Genomic DNA, 25,995 nt, shown 5'->3' on the forward strand with positions numbered 1-25,995 from the left:
ACCTCACAACTTTTTAGCTTTGTTATTCTCTTCCATTACTAGCTTGCTTGAACCCAACATCCACTTTTCTCTACGATTTAGCCTATCACTGGCCACATTACACCTCTATCACTGCTCCTGCAGATCAAGATCTTATGCTGTTCACGGTATCTAAAAGTACAGGTCATGCAGGAAGTCGGATTGGGTAAGTAATGTTGATTCTTTTACAATTATATGCAATTTTCTGTGCTACCTCTTCTTTCTCACTTGTAACTTGAATGTTGGCAGACCTTGTACTCTGTTTCTCTGGGTCTGTATGTGTATGCTTGTTTTTGTGTGCATGTGTGTACTCAATGGCTTGGAGTTTGACTGGTACTTATGCATGTCATGTAAGGTATGTATATTTCAAATGGGTCTATCTGTCTGTTGAAGTAGAGACATCAATGAATGGTGGAACTGAGTTGATGTCTCTACTTTAAATGGTTGAAATGAAAATACTTGGCAAAATGGACTAATTACTCTTACTCTGGCCGTCTGTATCAATGCAGCTTTTGCAGGGCTAAAATGTGAAGGAAAGGAGGATGAAGATTGTGAGAAGTTATTGAAGAGCAATGGAATCATCACACGCAGTGGGATGCATTTTGGTGCACCTCAAACTTATGTGAGGTTGAGTATTATTGACAGAAACCAGACCTTCAATCTTCTGCTTGACAGGCTCTCAACTATTCATGGATGATTAGTTGAATCGCTCAATCATTGATGCGAGATCAACTATATTCCTTTTCAATGTTTACAACTACAAATACAGTAGTATCTTTAACTAGAAGGCCGAGCGACCATGGCAGGATGATACAAGGCTTTACAAAAGTTTATCCACCAATTCTACAAGCAAATTCCCAAATCAGCGTTCTTTTCTCGGTTCTGTTCCAAATAATCTTTATATGTATGTGCACCACCTGCTCATAAAAAATCATTCTCAAGATCGTGGAGGGCCTTCCTCTTTTCTGTTGAACAAAGAATTAATGTCACTCACTATAGCAATTGAACTTGAAACCACTGCCAGAAAAATCATGAACAATGCAATAAATATGTCCTTCCTGGTTGAGATTCCATGGGTGTCTCTGCAATTAAAAAATAATTGAGGTTAGAAGTTACATACAAGCAAGGTGAAAGACGAAACCAGAAATGAAAAACAACTTTTTTTCTACCTGAGAGCAATGGAAGCTGGGAAGATGAACCCAATACAAACTGCTGCTGTGGCCCCTGTGAATTGAAATGCATCCCAGATACTTGGTATGAATGATGCCCCAAGGAAAACGATTCCAATTAACCCAGCAGTGATCAAAATGAACCTCTTATTATCCAAAACAAGATGCTTTTTCGCTGGAAAGACAAGCCCATCAAGATTAAGTCTCAGGGAAAAAAAAATGAGAGGAAAGACCAGCATCAGATGTACAACATAGGTCACACGAACAATGTCATTCAGCACAACACTGTAGGGAACTCCCAAGTTGGTGTCAAAATTGGCCAGGACATCATCCATGGTCTGGTCTCCAAATAGAAGAAAGCCAAAAAAGCTTGTACTTATGTATACAATTGAGCACAATGCCAATGATGTGCGAACAATGGGCTGCATTTCTGAAGGGTCCTCAAGTTCATTGTATATGGAATGAACTGCATGGCACAAAGACATCACAATTCATTATAACATAATTTTAAATGCAAATTCAACTAATGAACTCTAAGATACTACACTGCAGGACCAAAGATGGAGGAAAATAATCCATACCATTGTAATGACAGATGTAAGCAGTCACAATAACTGGTACCATAGTGAAAAGCTTCAAGAACGAAGTAAAATCCACAATATCTGGTAACAATCTTGGTGCTTTGACGGTGCCACTGAACAACTTTACAATTGCAATACCAGCCGTAATCACAACAAATACAACAACGAGTGCAACTGATAATGCAGAAGTGAATTTCAAAGAATCTGCAAATTCATGGAAATGAACACATCAATGTAGGCATGAAGATTTGAACATCACAACTCCTAAGGAATAACCCATGATCCACATCCTTGAATGTATATGCCATATGCCATTTCTAACAGGGCAACATGAAAAGTCAGACAAATCGTTAAGCAGATGCCATCAGTATGTGACATTCCTAAGATATGTTGAATCCCCTCATATAATTACAACAGTTTCTAGACATTTAAATCCCTGAAAAGGCCCAAATGAAATATGATATTTCTGAAAATCAGTGCTAAAAAATGCTTATCAGGATGAGCAAAGCAGACTTACCCACTCTCTTGAAAGACACCAACAGAGCTAAAATAAGGACTATGGTGAGAACTAGGATCGGAACACGTCCATTCCACCAATGAAATCCAAACCATTCTTCAAGTATACCAGCATGATGCACGCCATTTGATGATGTTCCGGATAGCACATTGCCTGCCCAAATCAAGAAAACACCCCCATCAGACATAGAGATTTCTAATTCAAAGCCATATATAAGATAGGAATCATGCCCAAAGGCACCAGATCAGTGTTGCGGGGGAGCGCCCCCCCCCCCTCGAACCCGCTCCCGAAGCGCGCTCCGGGCGGGAGCGCGCTCCCAAAATCGCTCCTGTAAAAAAAATTACGCTCCCTGGTCTGTTAGGGAGCGACTCAGGGAGCGATCGCTCCCGCGCTCCCGGAGCGTTTTTTAATGCCCGGGAGCGATCGGGGAGCGATCGCTCCCTGATCGCTCTCGGGCATTAAAAAACGCTCCGGGAGCGAATTGGGCCGGGCCGGGAGCGGTTCGGCGGAAAAAAAAAATCCGCCGAACCCGAAAAAATTAAAAATTTTAGAATTTTTTTTTTGTTTTATAAGGCCAATGGGCCAAAAAAACATCCATTATCACTTCATTGAGCAAGTTTGGAGCTGGAGCAAGAGCATTGGAGCGAAGAGGAAGTGCTGAGGAGCGAGGAGCAAGCCTGCAGAGGTAAGTAACTTAGTAATCTAGTTAGTTTAGCTGGTTAGGTAGTTAATTTAGTTGATTTAATTTAGTTGTTTGAGTTTAACTGTTTAAAAATCATGTATTTAAATTAAATTAATAAATTAAATGAATTAATCCCAATAAATTAAATTAATTTGCAGATTCAAGACTCAAAACCCTACAAACATCAAACACCATGGACCTGGGGATATTTATTGGCATTTTCCTCTTCCTGATCCCTTTTATGGTTATTATGGTGGTGGAGAGTAGGAAATGGAGGGGGCCTCAAACTGAAGAGGTGGATGAAGAAGCCGGAGGAAGTCAAATGGGTGAAAACCCCAGTGAGGAGGAGGTGGAGGAGGGTGAACATGACCCTCAAAAAACTAAACAAGACCAAACTCCATTGTGGAAATATGTTCACAGGGCTGAAACAGGGAGAGGGGGTGGAACCACTAAATTTCATTGCCCCCATTGCAACACTGATTACACAGGTTCATACACCCGTGCTATAAGACACCTCTGCGGGAAAAGGCCATGGGATGGGGAGAAACAAGTAGGAATCAAAACTTGTGCAGCGGTGTCAACAGCAGATAGAGCCAAATACATAAAGGAAGAGGAGGACGCCCAATACAGAACAAAAAGATCAAGGGGTTTCTTTGAACCAAGCTCACAATCACAAAGAACTCCTTCAGCATCCTCCCAAGGCAGTGGATATGGACATGGAGGCACAGGGTCATCATCTTTAAGGTGTAGAACCATATCAGATTTCCTTGATGAGGGGTGTAGGAATGATGTGGATTCAAAAGTTTACAGGTTCCTCTATGCATGTGGGATACCATTCAATGTTCTACGCTCACCTTATTGGCACGAAATGGTTTCTGCCATAAATGATGCCCCTAAAGGATACAAGAGCCCTGGGTATGACAAGGCAAGAACTGTTGGCCTTGATCATGAAAAAGCAAAAATATCACATTCTTTGAATAAAATGACAAGTTCTTGGACTGACAATGGGGTGTCCATTGTATCTGATGGATGGACAAATGTAAAAGGCAAGCCATTGATAAGTGTTCTTGCTGTGTCTGTTAGTGGTCCCATCTTTCTAGCTGCACATGATTACTCAGACAAGTTCAAGACCGCTATCAACATTGCAGAAGCATTACTTGAAACAATTGAGCGTATTGGCCCATACAATGTCATCCAAGTCATCACTGATAATGCTCCTAATTGTAAGGCAGCGGGAGCAATTATTGAGGATAAATACCCGAACATATTTTGGTCTGGATGTTTGGTTCATACATTGAACCTTCTGTTGCATGATATTGTCAAAAACAAAAATGAACAATACCAATGGATTGGTGATTTGTACAAGAAAGGAAAACAAATGATAAAATTTATTACAAATCATAGCAATACCCATGGCCTTTTCCGCAGTCACTCGAGATTGGATTTGCTGAAGATTGCGAGGACTAGATTTGGTAGCTATTACCTCACCTTCAGGCGCCTTTTGAAGGTAAGAGAGGCATTAGCTAGCATGGTATCAAGTCCACATTGGCAGGTGTTAAAGGAAAGGGCTACAAATGTAGCTGACATGGCAGGTTTTGAAACGGTGGAGGAGGCCGCTCTTGATGGGCAGTTTTGGACAACTGTGAGGCAGGTATTGGATTTCACCAAGCCAATTTATCACATGATTCGGTTTGCAGATACAGACAAACCAGTGATTGGCGAGGTGTATGAGCAAATGGATACCATGTTGGGGGAAATAAAAGACATTGTTCATAATAAAGATCCCAACTTGTACAAACTGATTCATGATTGTGTGTGTGAACGGTGGAATAGGCTTAACCTTCCACTACATTGCTTGGCGTATATCCTTACGCCAAAATACTACTCTACATCTTGGTTGGGCCAACCTGCAGCAGGGGGTGGGGTTAGGACCAAACCCCATTTAGATCAAGAGGTAACTAAAGGATATCTGGAAGCATTAGAAAAGTTGGTGCCTGACAGGGAGGAATGTGCAGTTGTGCGCCTTGAAATAGGCAGATACTTCAGTGGCACTGGTTTGTATGGTAACTTCCATGCAATGGACGACAAAGATAAATTTGATTCTCTCACATGGTGGGAAACATATGGCGGCCACGGACTTTTGCCAAAATTGGCAAAAAAAGTTCTTTCACAGGTTGTAAATTCTTCTTCTGCAGAGAGGTGTTGGAGCACCTACAGTTATATACATAATGTGAAAAGAAACAGACTCAACGAAAACCGAGCAGAAAGCTTGGTTTATGTGCACTACAACTTGAGGTTGTTGAGCCATTACTGTGATCGGGCTAATGAAGATCCCACATATAAAATTTGGGACAATCACCCTGAGGACGACAATTTGGAGGATGGCATTGTACATATTGAAGAACTAGAAGAGGAGCTTGTAAGGGATGAAAATGAAGCAGCTGCAGCAGCCATGCCACCTCCATCGACACCCTCGCGTGGAGGTTCTAGTTCTGGTCGTCGGTCTGTGCGGGAGACTCCTAGAAGACCACCACGACCTGCTTATACTCCTGGAGACTCTCGTGGCAAGGGCCACTTGTAGATTTACAGTTCACTTGTCTTTTTTAGTTTCTATTAGACTTTAGTTTTCATAACTGTTGAGTTTTGAGTCCTTGACTCTTGACTCTTGACTCTTTCATATCATTATGATATTTTTTGTAAACATTATATCACTGTGACAATGAAAATTTGAAGTTTGAAGTTGGGCCTTGGCAATTATAACTCATTGGTAATGATTGTGAATTATGAATATCATGCTTTGTGAAAGACTAAAGTTGTTTCATTTCATCTCATTATTCATGTTTCATTTTATAAATTTTTAACATTTCATATCATGTTAACAATTAGAAGTTAGGACTTAGAAATATCTTCGATATTACTTCTTGTAATGGTTAAACTTGGCTTACAAGTACAACTTTGGTGATCAATGATGATAAATGTTATTGAATTTTCAATTCTGAAAGCTTGAAGTTGAAACTTTAATATTGAATTTGATGAATCATGATTTATAAGACTCAATATGTTGCAGTTGTAATATGTATTTTACTAACTTGTGGACATGGTTGATGACGATTATAATTTCTAGATGATTGATGTGATATGGTTCAATGATCAATTTATGTTTTTTTATGTTTTTTATGTCTATTTCATCATTCTACATGTTTTTGTTGACATATATGTATCAAAAATTTAAAAATATAAAATATATATATATTTTTAAAAAATCGCTCCCGGATTCGCTCCCAAACCAGGAGCTTCTGAAAATGGTCGCTCCCGCTCCCGTTTTCGCTCCCGCTCCTGCTCCCAAGTAACATTGCACCAGATAATTGACCATTCAAACAAAAATGAAAGGAATCTAAGAAAAAAGAGACACTAATAAAGCATGTCAAGTCATGTATGCTTCATAGAACACTTCAACTTTGTTAAACAGAAACAAGTTGTTAGTGTTTCAGCTTGCTAAACTGCTCACAATGCAAAAATTGGGTTGAAGTTTCAATTCAAGCAGTACTTTTAAAATACTCTAGTTGTAACATACATGCTTAAATATTCCCACACGATATACTATTTATCCTTGGATATTACCCTCAAAACTGGGCTAATTCAGCCTGTGACCTAAAATGCATAACCTACAATGTTTAGATTGAATTACTTTTCAATTCATCTTATCTTGATTCCTTTCTAACAGAAGCCTGTAAAAATAATATCAATGGACTGCTTCTAAATCAATGATTGCAAATAGTTAAACTCTTCACAAGGTACGAGGGTCTCCCTCGATCTCCAACATATTAAACACGATGCAATTATGAGCTAAAGTCAGATGAACAGAAACATACTCAAATTCAAACACTGGATTCAGTGATTAAAAGCAAGGGACTATCACATATTTACCAAGATTCAACTTGGGAAATATCACTGAATAAAGGCAGTGATAAACTGGTAATTTACCTTATGTAGCATCCCTTTCCATAATCTTCCAACAAATTGGTCTCCTCAAACAGAAAATACTGATTATGATCGATTGTTATAACAACAAAGGGAGTGAGATTTTTTCAAAAGCCATCAGAAGCAGAAAACAAATAACAGAGGAGAAATAAATAATTTGTTCCCAGTACATGATTTTGTAATCAAATAAAAATACTTTTTCAACTCACAAGGACTGAAAGATGACTCGATTTCAGAACTTTATCCAGATCTTTAGCATTCAAAATGCAACCAAACAAAAAGGGCAAGGGCTAACCAGCCTGCCATAGGGCATTAAATGCTTGTATGTAGGCGGCCCTTACCATGGATGTCCATACCCGAACCCATAATCGAATGCCGCATCCATCGTCATGCCATAAACAATCCGGTCGGCCGTCCCCATCGCGTCATTCTCTTTCCGGGAACGCGGGACCCACCACCTCCGAGCTGGCACTGGGTCACTTTTCAAACCTGCCCTCGCGCCAAAATACAATTTCATTTTCACCATTCGGCACCCGCTCCCATCGAACATGCTCTGCAACCCGTCTCGAGGAAACCAGCCGGCGTTGTGCACCCACCTCGCAGGTCCGCTCTCGTCAATCCCAGCATTCTGTGCGGCGTGAGGTAAAGTAACCTCCCTGCTTACAGAAAATTTAGGATCTATGCGAGTGTGGAAATAAAAAATGCTTCTGCTGTATATTTCCTTCTCCTCGCAATTCAACACAAAACCTGTATTAAACCACAACCGTGAGTACACAGCGCCACAGAACCTGTTTGTGCATGATTGTTAACCCGCAACCGTGAGTGCACAGCGCCACAAAACCTGTTTGTGCATGATTGGAGGAAAACATGATTGAACACATTGATCTGAGAAGACCGCCAGATTTAGGCCCACGTTTATGGCAATAACAGGAAGTTTGTTTTCATTATCTTGGATACTTATGAAGTGTCAGAAGCCATTTATATAACTCCAAAAATCAATCTGCTTTATTTTTTTATTAAATTTTAAACTATTATCATGTAAAAATCTCCCTCAAACTGGATCAACTTAGATCTAAAAACTTCATGCCAATGCAGGCTTGGATCTGTGTAATAAACTAGGCAACGCTAAATCTCAACCACCACAGCCAGAAGATTACAGTGTTTGCCAAGTTTAGCATGCTTTAAGGTTCTGATATATATATATAAAAAAGCACAAAATCACTTCTGCCTGTTCACAAATTTGAGCACCATTTCAAATAAATGTCTTTAGAAAACAAGGTTTCAAAGATGTACTGAACAAAAAAAATAAAATAAGCCCATGGAAAGCAGAATATCCAGAAACCTGAATAGAGCAACGGAACCAAAAATACACATATCTAGACATATAGCACTTATTCTTGGATACAAGATTACAGTTTTTGCCAAGTTTAGCATGCTTTAAGGTTCTGATATATATATAAAGAAGCACAAAATCACTTCTGCCTGTTCACAAATTTGAGCACAATTTCAAATAAATGTCTTTAAAAAACAAGGTTTCAAAGATGTACTGAACAAAAAAAATAAAATAAGCCCATGGAAAGCAGAATATCCAGAAAGCTGAACAGAGCAACAGAACCAACAATACACATATCTAGACATATAGCACTTATTCTTGGATACTTATCAAGTGTCTTGAGCTGCTGATTCTCCTACTAGTTGTGAAGTTCATTGAGTTTTTCAACTTAAGCTTAGCATAGATTCATTTAACTTTAGCGCTGTCTATTAAACACCAAGCCTACCTTTTAAAAAAAAACTATTCTTAAAAAAGCTTCCAGGGTTCAGATGGATCCATGCTACTTTGTTTTGTTTTGTTTTTTTTTTTTTTTTACCTCTTCTGGCATTGGCCCTTTTTTTACACCCAGACTAAGATCACCTTACTCCAATAGTAATGTATTTGATATGTTTCTGGCTGCCATTTCTAAGGAGTACCAGCCCTTTACTGTTGATATGTTTTTGGCTGCCATTGTGCCTCTCTTCTTCTGTATTTTGGGTTTGTTTTGAGAGGATACAGTCATCTATTTTCCTAGGTGAAGTATATCAATTTGTCATAGTATATCCTCTCTTATATGCTCAGGCTATTGTATGAAGGAATATCAATTTGTCATAGTATATCCCCTCTTATATGCTCAGGCTATTGTATGCATCATTCTATTATGACGTGATTATTTTGTTTATATTTTTGTGAACCATATTAGATGTTATCTCTTACAAGGGCGGGGTTTGAATTATTTTGTGTCTTTGTTATTTGAGCCACACATTATGTTATTCAGAAGGCCTTTGAATTACCAGCAAAACCACCAGCAGCAGGCACAGCAGCATCCTAATCATGGAAATGAACCAGAGACAAAATATTTTAAAAAAATCTTGTTTGGATCTGACCTGAACCTTCCTTTGAGAGGCTATCTGCTTCCCCATTAAACCAGACCCTACTTCTCATCATTTTCCTCAATCTGGGAAGGTAGAATTTCAAACCAGCACGTCACACCATTATTAAGGAGATTGAGACAATATACAACATAGATTTAACAGAAATATTCTAAATAAGATGGAAGAGACAATACACCTACTATGTGGCCATGGACGACCAAGGAAAATGTTGGATGACGAAATTTGGTGAAGCAGAAATACCTCTATAACTACGCTGCATGATATGGGGAAACGGAAACCTGAATTTGAAATAGAAATGTGACCCCTCAAATTAGTAAACAGTGATGTGCTTTTTCAAATAGAACCTGTTTGTGCATGATTGGAGGAAAACATGATTGAACACATTGATCTGAGAAGACCGCCAGATTTAGGCCCACGTTTATGGCAAATAACAGGAAGTTTGTATCTTAATAATTTAACTTTTCTTCTCATGTGTTAATGCATTGTGTAACAAAACTAAAAAATTTATAATAAATCATTGTTGGTATTATGAGCAGGAGAAGAAGCTAATTATTTAAACATAGGCAATCACAAAAGAACATGATAAACTCTCTCTCATGCTCTGTTTTTTTGTTTTCATTATCTTGGATACTTATTTCTATTTGCTAAGAGTAAAAAGCCATCTCAATATGGAATCCCAAAAGTCGCAAGCCTTTCCTTCCATGAAGTGATTGCAGTCACATAATTCGATTGCTATTTTATATGTTCAAGCACAGCAGTGCAAAATGAAAAGATAAGTAGGCAGGAGAGGGATAAAAGTAGTTGAGGGCAGGAGAACCTGGTTTAAGATTCCTTTGAACAATTAACAAGACACTAAAGGTCACAACCTTTGGTGAATAATGATACCACCTAAGACACTATAAAAAAAAATGGGATTGAAACCATTAGGTATCCATCCAAGAAGCGTTTTCCCATGTGATCTCTGCTCAAGGAGAGTGAATACCTCAGTTGCCCGCAATACTTAAAGAAGGACGAATGTTGGAGCATGAATGGTTTCTATAGTCTACTAGAATGCCAAGTATCTACTCAAGTAAGAGGATGGTTTCTTTTGTGATTTTCGTACCTTGTGTAGGACTGTTGAGCGAGGGTTTTGGAGGTATCCTCTGTCTAGTTTGTGCCCTAGTTTATAGCTTCTTTTATGCAAAAAAATTCACCATAAGTCCGTCGCTATGCGGCCTAGTTTTTTGCATTAATCATGAGGAACGAGACCCTTAACAGGTGACATGCTACTGTGATATGTCTCTGCAATAAGGACACATGACTTAAGGATTTAGCACATGTATTTTAGTGAGGAACAGGGGCCAAGATATTGCTCAAATTGTGGCAGAACAAAGCATGTTGGGACTGTCTATTGGATTGTATTGAAGTGAAGGCTAGTGGGAAGAATCAAGGAGAAAGGAGTGTTGAAGGTTGGTGGGTAAAGGTCTGTTTAATAGGCTGATTGGGTAGCGTGTGAATAAGCCCTAAGTTTCATGCAATTTGGGGAGAAAAATTGCGGATGTTTGGGTTACTTCTTGATGCCTATGATCATCCTCTTTCGTGATGAAAGGGGTTGTGTTGGCAGATTTATGGATTTCCTAAGTAAAATGAATGGGATAAAAGTCAATGATAGGTGAATTTGGTTCAGTCATTAATGGCCTGTGATGCTCAGGAAGTGCATTTGCACTGCAACCATATCGATGTCTTAGTCAACAACATTTTGACACACACAAAGAAGTTGAATAGTAATATAGCAAAAAATTAACAAGTCATATTAGTATAGTACCTTGCAGATGGAAGAACTCCCATTAACTGATTGAATGGCTTGAATGGAGTCCGAAGAATAAATGTAATCTTTAACTGACTGAGACCCATAAGATCAGAGGCAAAAGGAGCATAATGGTATGGATAATACCTGGCAAATAAATAAACCAGTCAACCAATATTTTCAACTCAATTAGAGTGCAAACTTACTTGTTTTTGCATCAATTCAGTTAGAAGCAAACATATCACGAAATAAATGTGCTGAGAAAAATATTATACAGCCCAATTAGGAAGGATACATCAACTCTTCATGTAAGTATATGCACGTGTCTGTAACAGTAAAAAACCCTAGCAAAAGTAAATACAATGCCAACTCCTTGTGTGTTATTTCATATATATATATATATATATATATATATAGCATAGATTGATCTTTATCCCATATCTGTTTTATGTTGAGGCATCAAATCTCTCAAGTTACTAAATCCAATGGTTACAGCACACGCCACTGATTAACATTTTGTTCCAAGCAGGACATTCTACATCCCAAGTAAAGGGGATCCTTCAAACTTTGCATGTATGTTTGTAATATGTATGTTGAGAGGTATCAAATTTCTCAAGGTACAAGTCCCAAGGTTTTTGCATTCACAACTAATTTACTGCTTGTTTAGTTGTTCCAAGAGGCACATAAATCTGCCAACACAACAGTGATAAGGCAACTACTTTATCACTATACTTAGGGTTGTACCAATTCTGCCAACACAACCCCTTTCATCACGAAAGAGGATGATCATAGGCATCAAGAAACAACCCAAACATCCGCAATTTTTCTCCCCAAATTGCATGAAACTTAGGGCTTATTCACACGCTACCCAATCAGCCTATTAAACAGACCTTTCTCCTTGATTCTTCCCACTAGCCTTCACTTCAATACAATCCAATAGACAGTCCCAACATGCTTTGTTCTGCCACAATTTGAGCAATATCTTGGCCCCTGTTCCTCACTAAAATACATGTGCTAAATCCTTAAGTCATGTGTCCTTATTGCAGAGACATATCACAGTAGCATGTCACCTGTTAAGGGTCTCGTTCCTCATGATTAATGCAAAAAACTAGGCCGCATAGCGACGGACTTATGGTGAATTTTTTTGCATAAAAGAAGCTATAAACTAGGGCACAAACTAGACAGAGGATACCTCCAAAACCCTCGCTCAACAGTCCTACACAAGGTACGAAAATCACAAAAGAAACCATCCTCTTACTTGAGTAGATACTTGGCATTCTAGTAGACTATAGAAACCATTCATGCTCCAACATTCGTCCTTCTTTAAGTATTGTGGGCAACTGAGGTATTCACTCTCCTTGAGTAGAGATCACATGGGAAAACGCTTCTTGGATGGATACCTAATGGTTTCAATCCCATTTTTTTTATAGTGTCTTAGGTGGTATCATTATTCACCAAAGGTTGTGACCTTTAGTGTCTTGTTAATTGTTCAAAGGAATCTTAAACCAGGTTCTCCTGCCCTCAACTACTTTTATCCCTCTCCTGCCTACTTATCTTTTCATTTTGCACTGCTGTGCTTGAACATATAAAATAGCAATCGAATGTATGTGACTGCAATCACTTCATGGAAGGAAAGGCTTGCGACTTTTGGGATTCCATATTGAGATGGCTTTACTCTTAGCAAATAGAAATGGCAGAAGGCTCTCAATACTCTGTACACACAACAAAATTATTTTTGGAGTTATATAAATGGCTTCTGACACTTCATAAGTGGGGGTGTCAGAACATTGATAATATTCAAATGAAACCAGAGACAAAATAAAACCAGGACTATTAATTGACAGTAACCCAAAAACAGATAAAGAGCCTACTTTACATGCAGTAATGCCATGGTACACATTTATTTTAACCGGCTCTCTGAGGCCCTCTTATAATAGCAAAAAATATGTAGTGTGACCTTTGATGACCAAAGTCAAATAGATATTATATCTTATGGATATTTAAACTAGGGAATCTGTACTCACAAAGTGGAATTTCTTGATTTTGCTAAATTTGAATTACTACAAGAATCTCATGCTTCCATTTTTTCCAGCAATTCGTTCATTTTAGTCCCGCTCTTATGCATTGACAATATCTATCCATTGCTTCAACCAGATGACATAACTCAATATCAACCAGCTACAGTTTGGTTGAATGTACATGTTTATATTTCTAATGTCAATATCTATTGTTTCATTTCACAATTGTTGGACTTTTAGTTATTTTTTTCTAGAAAGTAGAAATATGCTTTGTGGGTGTTGTTTCCAATGACTTCTCTCATGCTCTGTTTTGTTTGTTTTCATCATCTTGGATACTTACATTTTTCTTGATATGTATCAGTACGCTGTTTTTTTTTTAAACCAGAACTTAATCATGTCCTCTTCTGTGATATATGTATCTAAATCATTGACTTTGATCAACATTTCTTCCACTGAGATTTGGTTTTTACAAGACATTGTACAAAAATTTAGAAAAACAAAGACAAAGCTAATATTGTGGCTTCTTGGCAAATATGATGTAGATCCATCAACAAATGCAACATATGGTTCCCTCGTAAAAAGCTTAGCATTTGTGAGGAAATTTGTTGTTGGAATCATGGTTCCAAAGGACTACATTTGCTCGGTCGATACAAACTTGTATTTAGAAGCACCTACAAGTATTGTACAAGATGCACACTCTGCAGGGCTGGAAATATTTGCTGCTAATTTTGCCAAATTATAGCTATGACCCAGTAAGGGAATATCTTCAGTTTGTGGACAACAAGAATTTCACATTTAATGGCATCCTAACCGATTCCTCTGTAACAACATCAGAGGCTATAGGTATGAATTTCTTTCTACTTAACCTCCACCAATTTTTGAAATTCCTTATCCATGCCCTCTTGGCCAAAGAGGTATTAGTTTATTTCTTTAAACTTGCAGACAATGCAAACATCAATCATCATAATAGTTATATCAGTGCAATATTTAGCAGCCTGTGTCGAAGCCTTTTTTTTATGGTGCCAATCCATTTCTGCCATCAAAACAACGATTTAAACACTCTCACGGATTTCCCCAAAATTTTCTCACAAGATATTGTCCAGAAATTCATGGTATGGACAAAATTTTGGGGTCATTAGACAACACCCAAAAGTTTTGAATTGCAAATTCTACGAACATCTAGGGTGGACAGCAGCAAAGTCAAACAATTTATGTTTTGTACTGCAGATTCTGCGAACATCCAGAATGGACAGCAACCAAGCTAAACAATTTATGATTTGGATTGCAGATTCTGCTAGCACACATGATTTGACTTCATAGATTGGAAACATTTAGCACACATGATTTGACTTCCTGGATATTGCCTCTTGTTGATGGTGATCTGGATAAGCATAGGAGTGTTCTCTCTATTTGGAACCCTCCACCCAATGCAATCCCTCTTTCAAGATGTGAGCAATAGCTCTGAAACACTAACAGTGAATTGCAATTGGAATCGCTGGATATAGCAATGTTTTTGAAAATGGATATAGCAATGTTTTTGGAAATGTAACAGGAAAAACCATTTTCTAGGGTTTCTTTAGTCAATCTTACTAAAAGATGATATTTTGAAGTCCTTAGAATCCTTGATAGCATGATAAGGTTTGTCTTAAATGATTCATTTCTTCTTGTCATGCTACATCCTCATTTTCGTGAACATGCATGCATTATTAACTCTTTATGCCCAAAGTCTTATCACTGATATTTGATTTTCTGTTATTTTTCAAGGATGTGCATTCAAACTTGAGGTAGCATAAAAATAATCAATTTCAATCAGGATATTTTGTCATATTAAAGTATTCTAACATGAATCTATTTTGTTGTTGTCACTATGCAGTGCTTCTAAGCTCACGGAATGGTGGAAAAGTGGACACTGTGCATTGAAGTATCATGCCGCCCAAATCCGGGTTGAGCATCTTTAAAATTTGTCCTTCACAATGGGGCAAAAAATCATGTGATTTATAGAATATGGGAAGTGCAGGGAAAGACAACCAATAACGAAGCATACTACATTACACTTGTTGCGGGGTTAAAAGAGGCAAAACACAATGGGGTGAATAACATAACAGTGCTGACAAACTCAGATTTAATCTGTAATCACATGGAAGGCATCTACAATGTTCGCGCAGACAATTTGAAGCCCCTCTACAGAGAGGCAAAAATCTGGAGTGCTCGATTTAATTCTTTTTCGATAAAGCACCTTGCGGAGATCCATAAAATCTCTACTGATCTAATGGTTGGAGCAATCTCAAGTGTAGATGCAGGTGCCAGAGATGATTCAGGATCATCGTTCATTCCACTGGCAAACATTGATCAGCATCAGTATAGGTCTCGACTATGTGTATACACCATGGTTGTCATTTTTCTTGGGATTCTCATACCGTGGTTCTTTCAGTAAAGAACTCGTTAATGTACTTTTTTTTGGTTTTGTAATATCATTCACCTTAGATGTCCAATCATGTTATAACTGAATTCATGTGTCCAATTATGTACATTATATTTGAGGTGAACTAATTATTCTTAACCTACTAGTGGTTCAGCGAAGATTATTGTAGCTCCGTTTGAATTTAATTTTAATTTCAAGTTTCAGATGCTACCTCTTTAATAGTGTTGATTTCCACCTGGATGGATGCCATGGGAATAAATGAAAGTAACAAAATAAGGTTATTTACATCTGGTTTGTTGGTTTTCACAACATTTAAGAAGTATAAGTCATTTCTGATGCAAACCCTAGCTATATCCATATCTATATGATGACAAGCCGAAAATAGTTGATGCGTGATCTAATGTGAGATGAAGAATTTCATACCATGAAACCCTCCTAGGAACATTGATGCATAATAATGACAAACTCTAACCTAGTATGAAATTAATTTTCTTAGGTACATGGTTTGCCCTAGAATGATGCAATGTACGCATATATCAATGAAGCCCTACATGCCCATGATGCTTTTGAAGATGCCATAATCTTAATAAATAAAGTTAATAAATAAAGAACACAAGTGAAGAAACGCTCATCTTTCAAAATTGCCTAAAAGATTAAAAATATGGAGTCAATAAACTTTGTCAAAATCATAATGATAAAATCTGCTTCAAAAAGCTTAATCCCCCATTTTCTTGACATTTGTTTTTCTTGACATGTCCCTTGTTCGTCACACCCACACTAATCTTCCAACTAGGACACCTTTCTTACAAGCACAAGAAATGCTCTAGAGTCTAGTGTCCCATGTTTTTAGCACCGGAACCAAAAACCAAGGCTTTGCAATTTACAAGAATGACACCAACAATAACAACTAGAAAGTTAAAGCGTAATGCCCCATAATATTGGCCATCTCGTTACCACAGGTCTAACTCAGCTAATGGCCATAGCTCATCATCTAATCAAGAACACTCACTATTGACTTTACACCGGAATCAACGGTGATGTGCGACCATAAAAAGTATGCCATAAACCATAACAAGGAAGTACATCATCACCATCCATATTCATCAAAGTGTAACGAAGAAAGATGTAACAAATACCATGCTTATTAACATATACACAACAACTACAAGAATCCCGATGGAACAAAGTAGGTTATCAAACATTTAGAACAATGCTCCATTCAGTATCCACACATTATGGCAAGAACCCTTCAATAGCATGCCAAAACTAATCAATCTTACCATTTGTAACAACCCAAAACTAGCAACAACCCTAAACTGTTCAGAGCTCAAGTACTTGTACACCACTACCTGCTCAATGGCAATTTAGGTAAACTTTACAGCGTTCCGTTACCCTTATGTACATGCATCTTTCACATCCAAACTAGTAAGTAAAGCAGAGTCGTTTCCAAAGAAACGTTACAATGAGTTCGAAGCTCTCTTAAAACTTCCAAATTTAAAATGAATATCACTTTACATTTGACCAAGTCAAATAATATATCTAAAATGGGGATTAATAACTCGCCGACCAAGTCAAATAATATATTTAAAAGGAGAGTAATAAATAATATATTTAAAAGGAGGATTACTCACTGTACCATATAATTCATCTTTAGATCCCGTGTAATGCATAAAGAGGTGGAATGCTATGTTATGGAGCCCATGTACTATTATCACAAGCATCACTTTCAGTTATATCAAGGTGTCAAGGTTATTTCTATATTATATGTTAATTAGAGTCTAGCAGTGAGCAGCTTGATTAATTCATATATCCTGAAGCCTTATGAATAGTTGTATAGCTATGTTTTTATAGAGATGTAAAATTGGTTGTGTGAATGGCCTAGAGATGGCCTGTGCTCATGGTTTTTTTGGAGCCAAGGCTAGTTTACATATGACATCACTATGTTTTCACAATCATAACATTTTATATCAGTTCATTTACTAAATGAACTAAATTATGGTGCATCCAAAAACCAGATTAGTGTGATATTAGAAATTTTATTCATTAGATTTTAAATCCAGAATGTTTCAGTGTAATGCCTTCTGGATCTATTTTCAAAATCACAACAGATTAAATCAGTTCATTTACTAAATGAATTAAATTATGGTGCACCCAGAGACCAGATTAGTATGATATTAAAGCTTTTGTTCATTAGATTTAAATCCAGTGTAATGCCTTCTGGACCCTCTTTGGTATATGGGTTGTTATCTATGTAATGTCCATAATAATTGCAACTTTTACAATAATACTGTCTTTCCTCCTCGTCACTGATTGAAGAACAAGGATCCATTAAGCTGCCAATATCCTCCATAGACAAGATAACTGCTTAGCCGTATGGCTAGTTACACAGATCAAACTTTACAAAAAAAACTCGTTGAAAAACCATGGTGCTTTACAGGCCTTATCTTCCCAAGCATATACTAAAAGAATACAATTTTGTATCAATATAGTGAAATATGCTACAAATTACAATGACATTTGAAAAACTCCATCACTAACTCTGCTTTCCAAAGCAATGGGTGTCTCACTTGGAGGAGGCTCACAACACAAATAGCCATGGAACTGCTATTATAGCTCTGTTTCGAAGAATAGATAACTCTTGATACATAATATAGCCGAAAAGGTATAACAATAACCAGATCGTTCTGCAGGAAAGTGATCTAAGGTTAGACTAAACATCTGAAAACAAATCTAATATATTCTTAGTGTGAACAGGACTTCATTAGTTATGACTTCCACCTGTTGCACCTTGTCACCATCCTATACAAACCAGTTGACTCCCTGACCAGAGAATCTGTGAGATGGCTTTCCAAATAAACTTGGAAAGGCTGATTTTATTCACTTTCATGGACATCAAAAGACAACTATAACTGCAAGGAGATGATGATTCTGCCATAAAAAATTAATAATCGGCGCAAGATTGTGGTCGATTGCCACGCAAACTGCTAGGTGATGCCTGGCGATTTAGTTCCTGGAAACATGAAGCACAAAACAATTTAGATAACTGATAATGTAGCATGTACTCTTTGCTTGAGTTTAAGTGTTGTTTGAGAATTCTAGGAGGCAGCTGCAAACTTTCAAAATTTCGAGTGCATTCTTTAACTCAAAAATTGAAGAACAGAAAAAGCCCAAAGCAGAAAAATATCAAGGTCAAATGTCACAATTTGGAATGAGCTTGATTAGCATACCTCTGAAAAATGCAGGTGTCCAAGTTGTGTATAGGTTGACTTCACAATGGTTTCTGTTAAATCTCTGTTGTATATTGTCTCAATCTCCTTAATAATGGTGTGACGTGCTGGTTTGAAATTCTAACTTCCCAGATTGAGGAAAATGATGAGAAGTAGGGTCTGGTTTAATGGGGAAGCAGATAGCCTCTCAAAGGAAGGTTCAGGTCAAATCCAAACAAGATTTTTTAAAAATATTTTGTCTCTGGTTCATTTCCATGATTAGGATGCTGTTGTGCCTGCTGCTGGTGGTTTTGCTGGTAATTCAAAGGCCTTCTGAATAACATAATGTGTGGCTCAAATAACAAAGACACAAAATAATTCAAACCCCGCCTTTGTAAGAGATAACATCTAATATGGTTCACAAAAATAGAAACAAATAATCACGTCATAATAGAATGATGCATACAATAGCCTGAGCATATAAGAGGGATATACTATGACAAATTGATATTCCTTCATACAATAGCCTGAGCATATAAGAGAGGATATACTATGACAAATTGATATACTTCATTCACTTAGGAAAATAGATGACTGTATCCTCTCAAAACAAACCCAAAATACAGTAGAAGAGAGGCACAATGGCAGCCAAAAACATATCAACAGTAAAGGGCTGGCACTCCTTAGAAATGGCAGCCAGAAACATATCAAATACATTACTATTGGAGTAAGGTGATCTTAGTCTGGGTGTAAAAAAAGGGCCAATGCTAGAAGAGGTTAAAAAAAAAAAAAAAAACAAAACAAAACAAAGTAGCATGGATCCATCTGAACCCTGGAAGCTTTTTTAAGAATAGTTTTTTTTAAAAGGTAGGCTTGGTGTTTAATAGACAGCGCTAAAGTTAAATGAATCTATGCTAAGCTTAAGTTGAAAAACTCAATGAACTTCACAACTAGTAGGAGAGTCAGCAGCTCAAGACACTTGATAAGTATCCAAGAATAAGTGCTATATGTCTAGATATGTGTATTGTTGGTTCTGTTGCTCTGTTCAGCTTTCTGGATATTCCGCTTTCCATGGGCTTATTTTATTTTTTTTGTTCAGTACATCTTTGAAACCTTGTTTTTTAAAGACATTTATTTGAAATTGTGCTCAAATTTGTGAACAGGCAGAATTTTGTGCTTCTTTATATATATATCAGAACCTTAAAGCATGCTAAACTTGCAAAAACTGTAATCTTGTATCCAAGAATAAGTGCTATATGTCTAGATATGTGTATTGTTGGTTCCGTTGCTCTGTTCAGGTTTCTGGATATTCTGCTTTCCATGGGCTTATTTTTTTTTTTTTGTTCAGTACATCTTTGAAACCTTGTTTTCTAAAGACATTTATTTGAAATGGTGCTCAAATTTGTGAACAGGCAGAAGTGGTTTTGTGCTTCTTTATATATATATATCAGAACCTTAAAGCATGCTAAACTTGGCAAACACTGTAATCTTCTGGCTGTGGTGGTTGAGATTCAGCGTTGCCTAGTTTATTACACAGATCCAAGCCTGCATTGGCATGAAGTTTTTAGATCTAAGTTGATCCAGTTTGAGGGAGATTTTTACATGATAATAGTTTAAAATTTAATAAAAAAATAAAGCTGATTGATTTTTGGAGTTATATAAATGGCTTCTGACACTTCATAAGTATCCAAGATAATGAAAACAAACTTCCTGTTATTTGCCATAAACGTGGGCCTAAATCTGGCGGTCTTCTCAGATCAATGTGTTCAATCATGTTTTCCTCCAATCATGCACAAACAGGTTCTGTGGCGCTGTGCACTCACGGTTGCGGGTTAACAATCATGCACAAACAGGTTCTGTGGCGCTGTGCACTCACGGTTGTGGGTTAATACAGGTTCTGTGTTGAACTGCGAGGAGAAGGAAATATACAGCAGAAGCGTTTTTTATTTCCACACTCGCATAGATCCTAAATTTTCTGTAAGCAGGGAGGTTACTTTACCTCACACCGCACAGAATGCCTGGATTGACGAGAGCGGACCTGCGAGGTGGGTGCACAGCGCCGGCTGGTTTCCTCGAGATGGGTTGCAGAGCAGGTTCGACGGGAGCGGGTGCCGAATGGTGAAAATGAAATTGTATTTTGGTGCGAGGGCAGGTTTGAAAAGTGACCCGGTGCATGGGTTCGGGTATGGACATCCATGGTAAGGGCTGCCTCCATACGGGCATTTAATGCCCTATGGCAGGCTGGTTAGCCCTTGCGAACAAAAAGTACCTTAGTTTTTGTACTTGATACCTTGAACATCACTAAAAAATTATTTCCAACTCTGCCAAGTTTTAGCCTTTAGGCAGGTATCCAAATTCTGTGGTAAGACTTTTGCCTGGAAAGGAAGTTGATCATTTCTCATCTTAGTCAATCCTCGGAACCATTTTGCTGCTTTGCTTGTGCCAAACAGGACATTACAGTCTGCACATTTATCACAAAACTAACATAATCAATAACATGAACACATCTGAAATAAAAAGGGGTTATATACTCTAACATGCAGCAATGTTGTTAAAACTGAAAAAATAAATAAAAGCTGTCCAGAGACAGAGCAAGTTACCTGATGACCCTGATTGATCTTCTGAAACAACAATAATAGCATCCATAATGCGCTCCTCTGCTTTTGTCATACAGATTAAAAAATCAAAACCCTGAATACCCTTCCTGTTGTGAAGCAGAAACATCAAAACTTCCCACTTCAAAACCCCATAGCTTGCAGACTGCCTTCAAAGCCTTAATCTATACTGAACGAAGCCATTAGTGGGAAATGCTTTATGCTAAATGAGATGTAACTAATCTCTGACCAGAATATGAAGAGAAAAATTGTCAGATTCAGTATCTGTCGAATACAAGTACCTATCTATCTGGTAAAACAACAATAGTAGCATCCATAATGCCCATCTTTTCTCTTGTCATACAAATTAAAATATCAAAACCCTAATTGCTCTTATTATTGTGAAGCGGAAACATCAAAACTTCCCACTTCTAAAACCCAAAGCTTGCAGTCTGTTTTCAAAGCCTTAATTTATATTGGAGGAGGGAATGACCAATGTTGTACACTAAAAGAACTACTAGTACCCTTTTATCCACAATTTCTCTATACAAGGAGCATAGATTTAAATTTCCCAAAAAAATAACCTGTTACAATTTTACAAAATGTTAAAAGACACAACAGCATGAATACAGGATATGCCAGCTTCCTTTTAAAAGCTTTGCACATGAAATGAAGCTCGAAATCAGATCTGCATAATCTTATGTAACGTGACCATGATCTTGCAACTGATGCATGAACTCCCTCTCCTGGGTAACAAATCTGGCTAGAGAAAACTTCCCAGCACTTTTATAGGCATCTATAACTGCCTTGAACGTGAATTCGTTTGGCTGAAAACCCTTCTGTTTCATTTTGTAAAACATTCTCCTAACACCGTCTACCAACCCTAGCTTCCCATAGCTAATTATCATACTTGCATAAGTAATTGTATCTGGTTCAAGACCTTTGGCTTGCATGATCATGAACATCTTGTAAGCTTCATTAATCCTCCCAGCACTACCAAGTGCATATATAACAGCATTGTAAGAAGACACATCAAAATCCAACCCAGAAGCTCTCAGTTCATCACAAGCTTCCAAAGCTTCAGCATGCATCCCCACTGCAGAAAAGATTGTCATTCTCAAGGCCTGAATACCATGTGGAAGCCCACTTTTACGTGCAACATCGAGCTGCTCTACTGCCTCTCTTGGAATGCCTCCTCTCTTCAGAAGAATGCCCAGTGTTTTGTATGTATTCTCATTGGGTGAAGCCTTTAGTTTTAACATTTGATGAAAAACTTCAGCAGCCTCTCTCAATCTTCCATCTGCAATGAACAGGCTAATGACACTATTAAAAGAAAGAACGTTAGTAAGAAATCCCGATTCTAACATTTCCTTTGCAATTTCAGTGGCTTCATTAAGCCTTCCATTCTTTTTGTATAAGGACAACATCATGGAAAAAGAAAATTCATTTGCCTGCTGCTTTTCCTTCAAGACTTTGAACACTTCTTGTGCTTCAGTCACCATATCAGTGCGAGCATAAAGGTCAAGCATACAGCCTGATAAAAAAGCATCTGGCTCAACACCCAATTCCTGTATGCGTTTGTACGTTTCTTGTGCTTCCTTCAAAAGACCACGTTTACTATAAACCTTAATCAAAGAACTATACACCACAGAGTTCCCTGCAAAACCAGCATTTTGCATTATTTGAAAGTAACGTACAGCTTCTTCCACACATCCAGCTTCAGCAAATGCATTTATCAAGGCACCATAAACAAAAACATCTGGCTCCACACCTGCTTTAACCATCTTTTCAAACATCTTCTCTGCCTCTGCAGCTCGACCCAATCTTCCATAGGCGGCAATAACAGCACAAAATGATGAACAGTTAGGCACAAACCCTGCTTCCTGCATTTTGGTAATAAAGTGTTTTGATTCATCTAGAAGTCCTGAACTTGCAAATGTCTGAATGACAGAAGCATATGTACATCTGTCAGGCAAAACCCCTTGAACTTCCATTCTTTCAAACAACTTCAGAACCTTGTCATGGACTTTTGCAATCCCATAGGCCTTGATCATGACATTAAATTCTAATACAGTTTGACCCTCGCCTCTTTCTTGACTGCACTTAAACACCTTTTCAGCTTCTAACCAATAACCCTGTTCCCCATATGCATCAATATTGGCAGCATAGCACTCACAGCTCATTCCTCCAGCAAGATGGAACCTTTCAAACCATGCCCATGCTTTCTCAAGCATCCCCAGATCTATATACATCCTAATAACAGCTGATTCGGAGTACTCATCCACATGAATGCCCAATCCATCCATCTCCCTGACAACAGCTTCTACTTCACTGACCATGTGTTTAATACAAAATGCATATAAAATAGTTCGACAACCCACAGTATCAGGAACGAGTCCTGCTTCCTTCATTTTTGTGAAGTAACAAAATGCTTTATCAATATTGTCATTTTGAGCATGCAATGCTATAAGAGTGTTATACGTCCTTGTGTCAGGCAAGCAATGAAGCTCTTCCATTTTCACCATAAGGGCATCTGCTTCGTCAAGATATCCATAAGATCCACATATGTGAATCATGGTATTGAATGTTACAACATTTGGGCTTATTCCTTCTTTTAACATCTTAGAAAATAACTTGGAAGCTTCTTTTAGGCGGCCTGCCTTCCCATATGTATCAATTAATGTATTATACATGTAAGAACTGCGTGGCCTCTGAACTTGATCATTCTCTCTGCAAGGATCCATGCACTTATCATCTAATAACCCTTTAATGAGCACTCCTTCAGGAAAATTATTTGGAGAGCAGTCCCTTTTACCCACTGGGTCCTCAAAATGATTTTTTACTTCACAACGACGACTAATATAGAAGAAATCCTTCTGTTGCTGTCGATCAGGCTCTGATTTAGATGAACAAACATTTGTAGTATTTCCTACAAAGATTTTCCCAGAAGACCAGTCCCTGAAGAACTGTTCAGCTTTCTCAAATTCCCTTGCCTTCTTCAAAATATGGACTACCGTGTTCACGATGACCTCATCTGGCCAGAGACCTTGTGATATCATGCGATCCAGCCAGAGAAGAGCCTCTTCTTTGAGACCAGCTTTCCCATACACATCTATAAGAGTACCATAGGTAGTGGCGGTAGGCAAGACCTTGTCTTTAACCATTTCTTCCCAAAAAAATTTCAGTTGATCCCATTTCTGTGCTCTTCCTAGAATTCTAAGCAGGATATTATAGTGAATTACATTAACTTCATAGCACTCTTTCTTCTGAAACCACTTAAAAATCTGAACTGCTCTTTCCCAGTCCCACTGCTCCTTTAGGATAATGCTTCGCTCTTTTGCACTGAGGTTTGCTTCCCAAGGTTCAAGCGCTTCTTCAATGTTCTCTGTAGAATCCAAAGCTTGCAAAATGGCTGGGATACACCCACCATACGATTTGTGTGAGCCTTTTCTTTTAGTTTCCATTTTCTTTGTTACATTTCTGCACCCTGAACTTGACTTTACTAGTGTGCTCTTGTGAGACTGTTTTGGTGGATAACGATGGCCTTCAGTATTTCTCTCTTTGTTAAAATTTTCTCTTACGCAGTTAAGACCTTCAACTTGCAAAATCGTTTCTTTCATATTTTTCTTATCCTGCAGACTTCCCACAGAGGTTGGCATATCTTTTCCTCCTTCCAATTTTTTCTCTATTTTCACCAAACTCTGCACCATATGCATGCCAATGGCGCCTGCATAACTTCTGCTGCCATTTTTTCTCGCATTATAAATCCTTGGTTCCGATTTTGTCCCGCGACTTAACTCTCCTAGAACACCACATTCTGTCCTATTATTCATCAAATTTTGCTGCTGGAACTCACTACTAACAGTTGCCCTCCTCTCTTCATTCCCCCTTTCTAAAATCCCACCTTGTAGTCCATTCATGTTCTTGAGACTTTCAAAAACCCTTCCTTCTGCCTCAAACCACTGTAAATTATGCAACAAACAATGTTTGAGCAAATCAACATCTTTCTCCAAAACACGCCCTTGCAAAACTCTGCCTTCTATTCCAGTCTTACTTTGAAACCTTTCAATAACACTCCCCTTGTCTCTAGAGACCTCCATAAAGACATCAAAATTCCTACTTCCAGATTCCATCCTGTTGGTAAACCCTTTACGAGCCCTAATTTCGTCGACTGCCCTCCTAAATCCTTGCAAAACCTTACTTTTGTCTCCAGTCCCCCCCTCAAACCATTCCCCAACCCTACCCACCACATCAACAAAGCACTTAAACCCCTCCAAAGCCCTTCCCTCCACCCTAAACTATGCAATATCACTCTCTGAATCATCCATGGTTCCTAATCCATCCTTATGTTGAACACACTCTATTTATGTTTCTGAAAGATTACAAAATTCCTTAAACAACAAATCTTGGGTTTCATCTAATTGGCCTGATACCAAGCACTCATTACTTTTATTCTTCATGAATTCTTCTTCTGAGGGTTTGTCACCATGATTCTAAAATTGATATGCGTTGTTTTCAATGGAAGAGGAATGTAATCTCATGGGTTTGCACCTTGAATGAAATGTTGACGCCCCTTTACAACTGTCACCAGACA

General features: G+C 38.0%; 1 protein-coding gene and 1 pseudogene across 2 annotated transcripts; both read right to left on the reverse strand.

The window, feature by feature from the left end:
- Positions 1 to 247: 247 nt before the first annotated feature.
- Positions 248 to 21,477, reverse strand: LOC149168700 (amino acid transporter AVT6A-like). Its single transcript, XM_089424954.1, has 8 exons — positions 21,408 to 21,477; positions 21,183 to 21,268; positions 9,274 to 9,307; positions 7,438 to 7,695; positions 2,286 to 2,438; positions 1,769 to 1,972; positions 1,188 to 1,653; positions 248 to 1,100 (listed from the first exon to the last, which is right to left on the reverse strand). The coding sequence occupies exons 1-8, from the start codon at positions 21,475 to 21,477 to the stop codon at positions 956 to 958; spliced, it is 1,416 nt and encodes a 471-aa protein (XP_089281080.1). The 3' UTR covers positions 248 to 955.
- Positions 18,092 to 25,646, reverse strand: LOC149168701 (pentatricopeptide repeat-containing protein At1g73710 pseudogene; annotated as a pseudogene). The gene is made up of 2 exons (XR_016259760.1): positions 21,408 to 25,646; positions 18,092 to 21,268 (listed from the first exon to the last, which is right to left on the reverse strand). The product of XR_016259760.1 is annotated as a pentatricopeptide repeat-containing protein At1g73710 pseudogene (transcript).
- Positions 25,647 to 25,995: the final 349 nt, after the last annotated feature.

This window comes from Pinus tabuliformis, chromosome 4_2 (genome assembly GCF_031772625.1).
Source record: "Pinus tabuliformis cultivar Carrire ecotype Pingquan chromosome 4_2, CPIR1, whole genome shotgun sequence".
NCBI lineage: Eukaryota > Viridiplantae > Streptophyta > Pinopsida > Pinales > Pinaceae > Pinus > Pinus tabuliformis.

Excerpts from the sequence above, each read along its gene's own strand:
- LOC149168700 (XM_089424954.1), bottom strand. The coding sequence starts at position 21,477 with ATGACAAAAGCAGAGGAGCGCATTATGGATGCTATTATTGTTGTTTCA. Across the intron at positions 1,654-1,768 it reads TTACATCTGTCATTACAATG|TTCATTCCATATACAATGAA; the intron begins GTATGGATTATT and ends TGTGCCATGCAG. Across the intron at positions 1,101-1,187 it reads CCAGCTTCCATTGCTCTCAG|AGACACCCATGGAATCTCAA; the intron begins GTAGAAAAAAAG and ends TTTTAATTGCAG.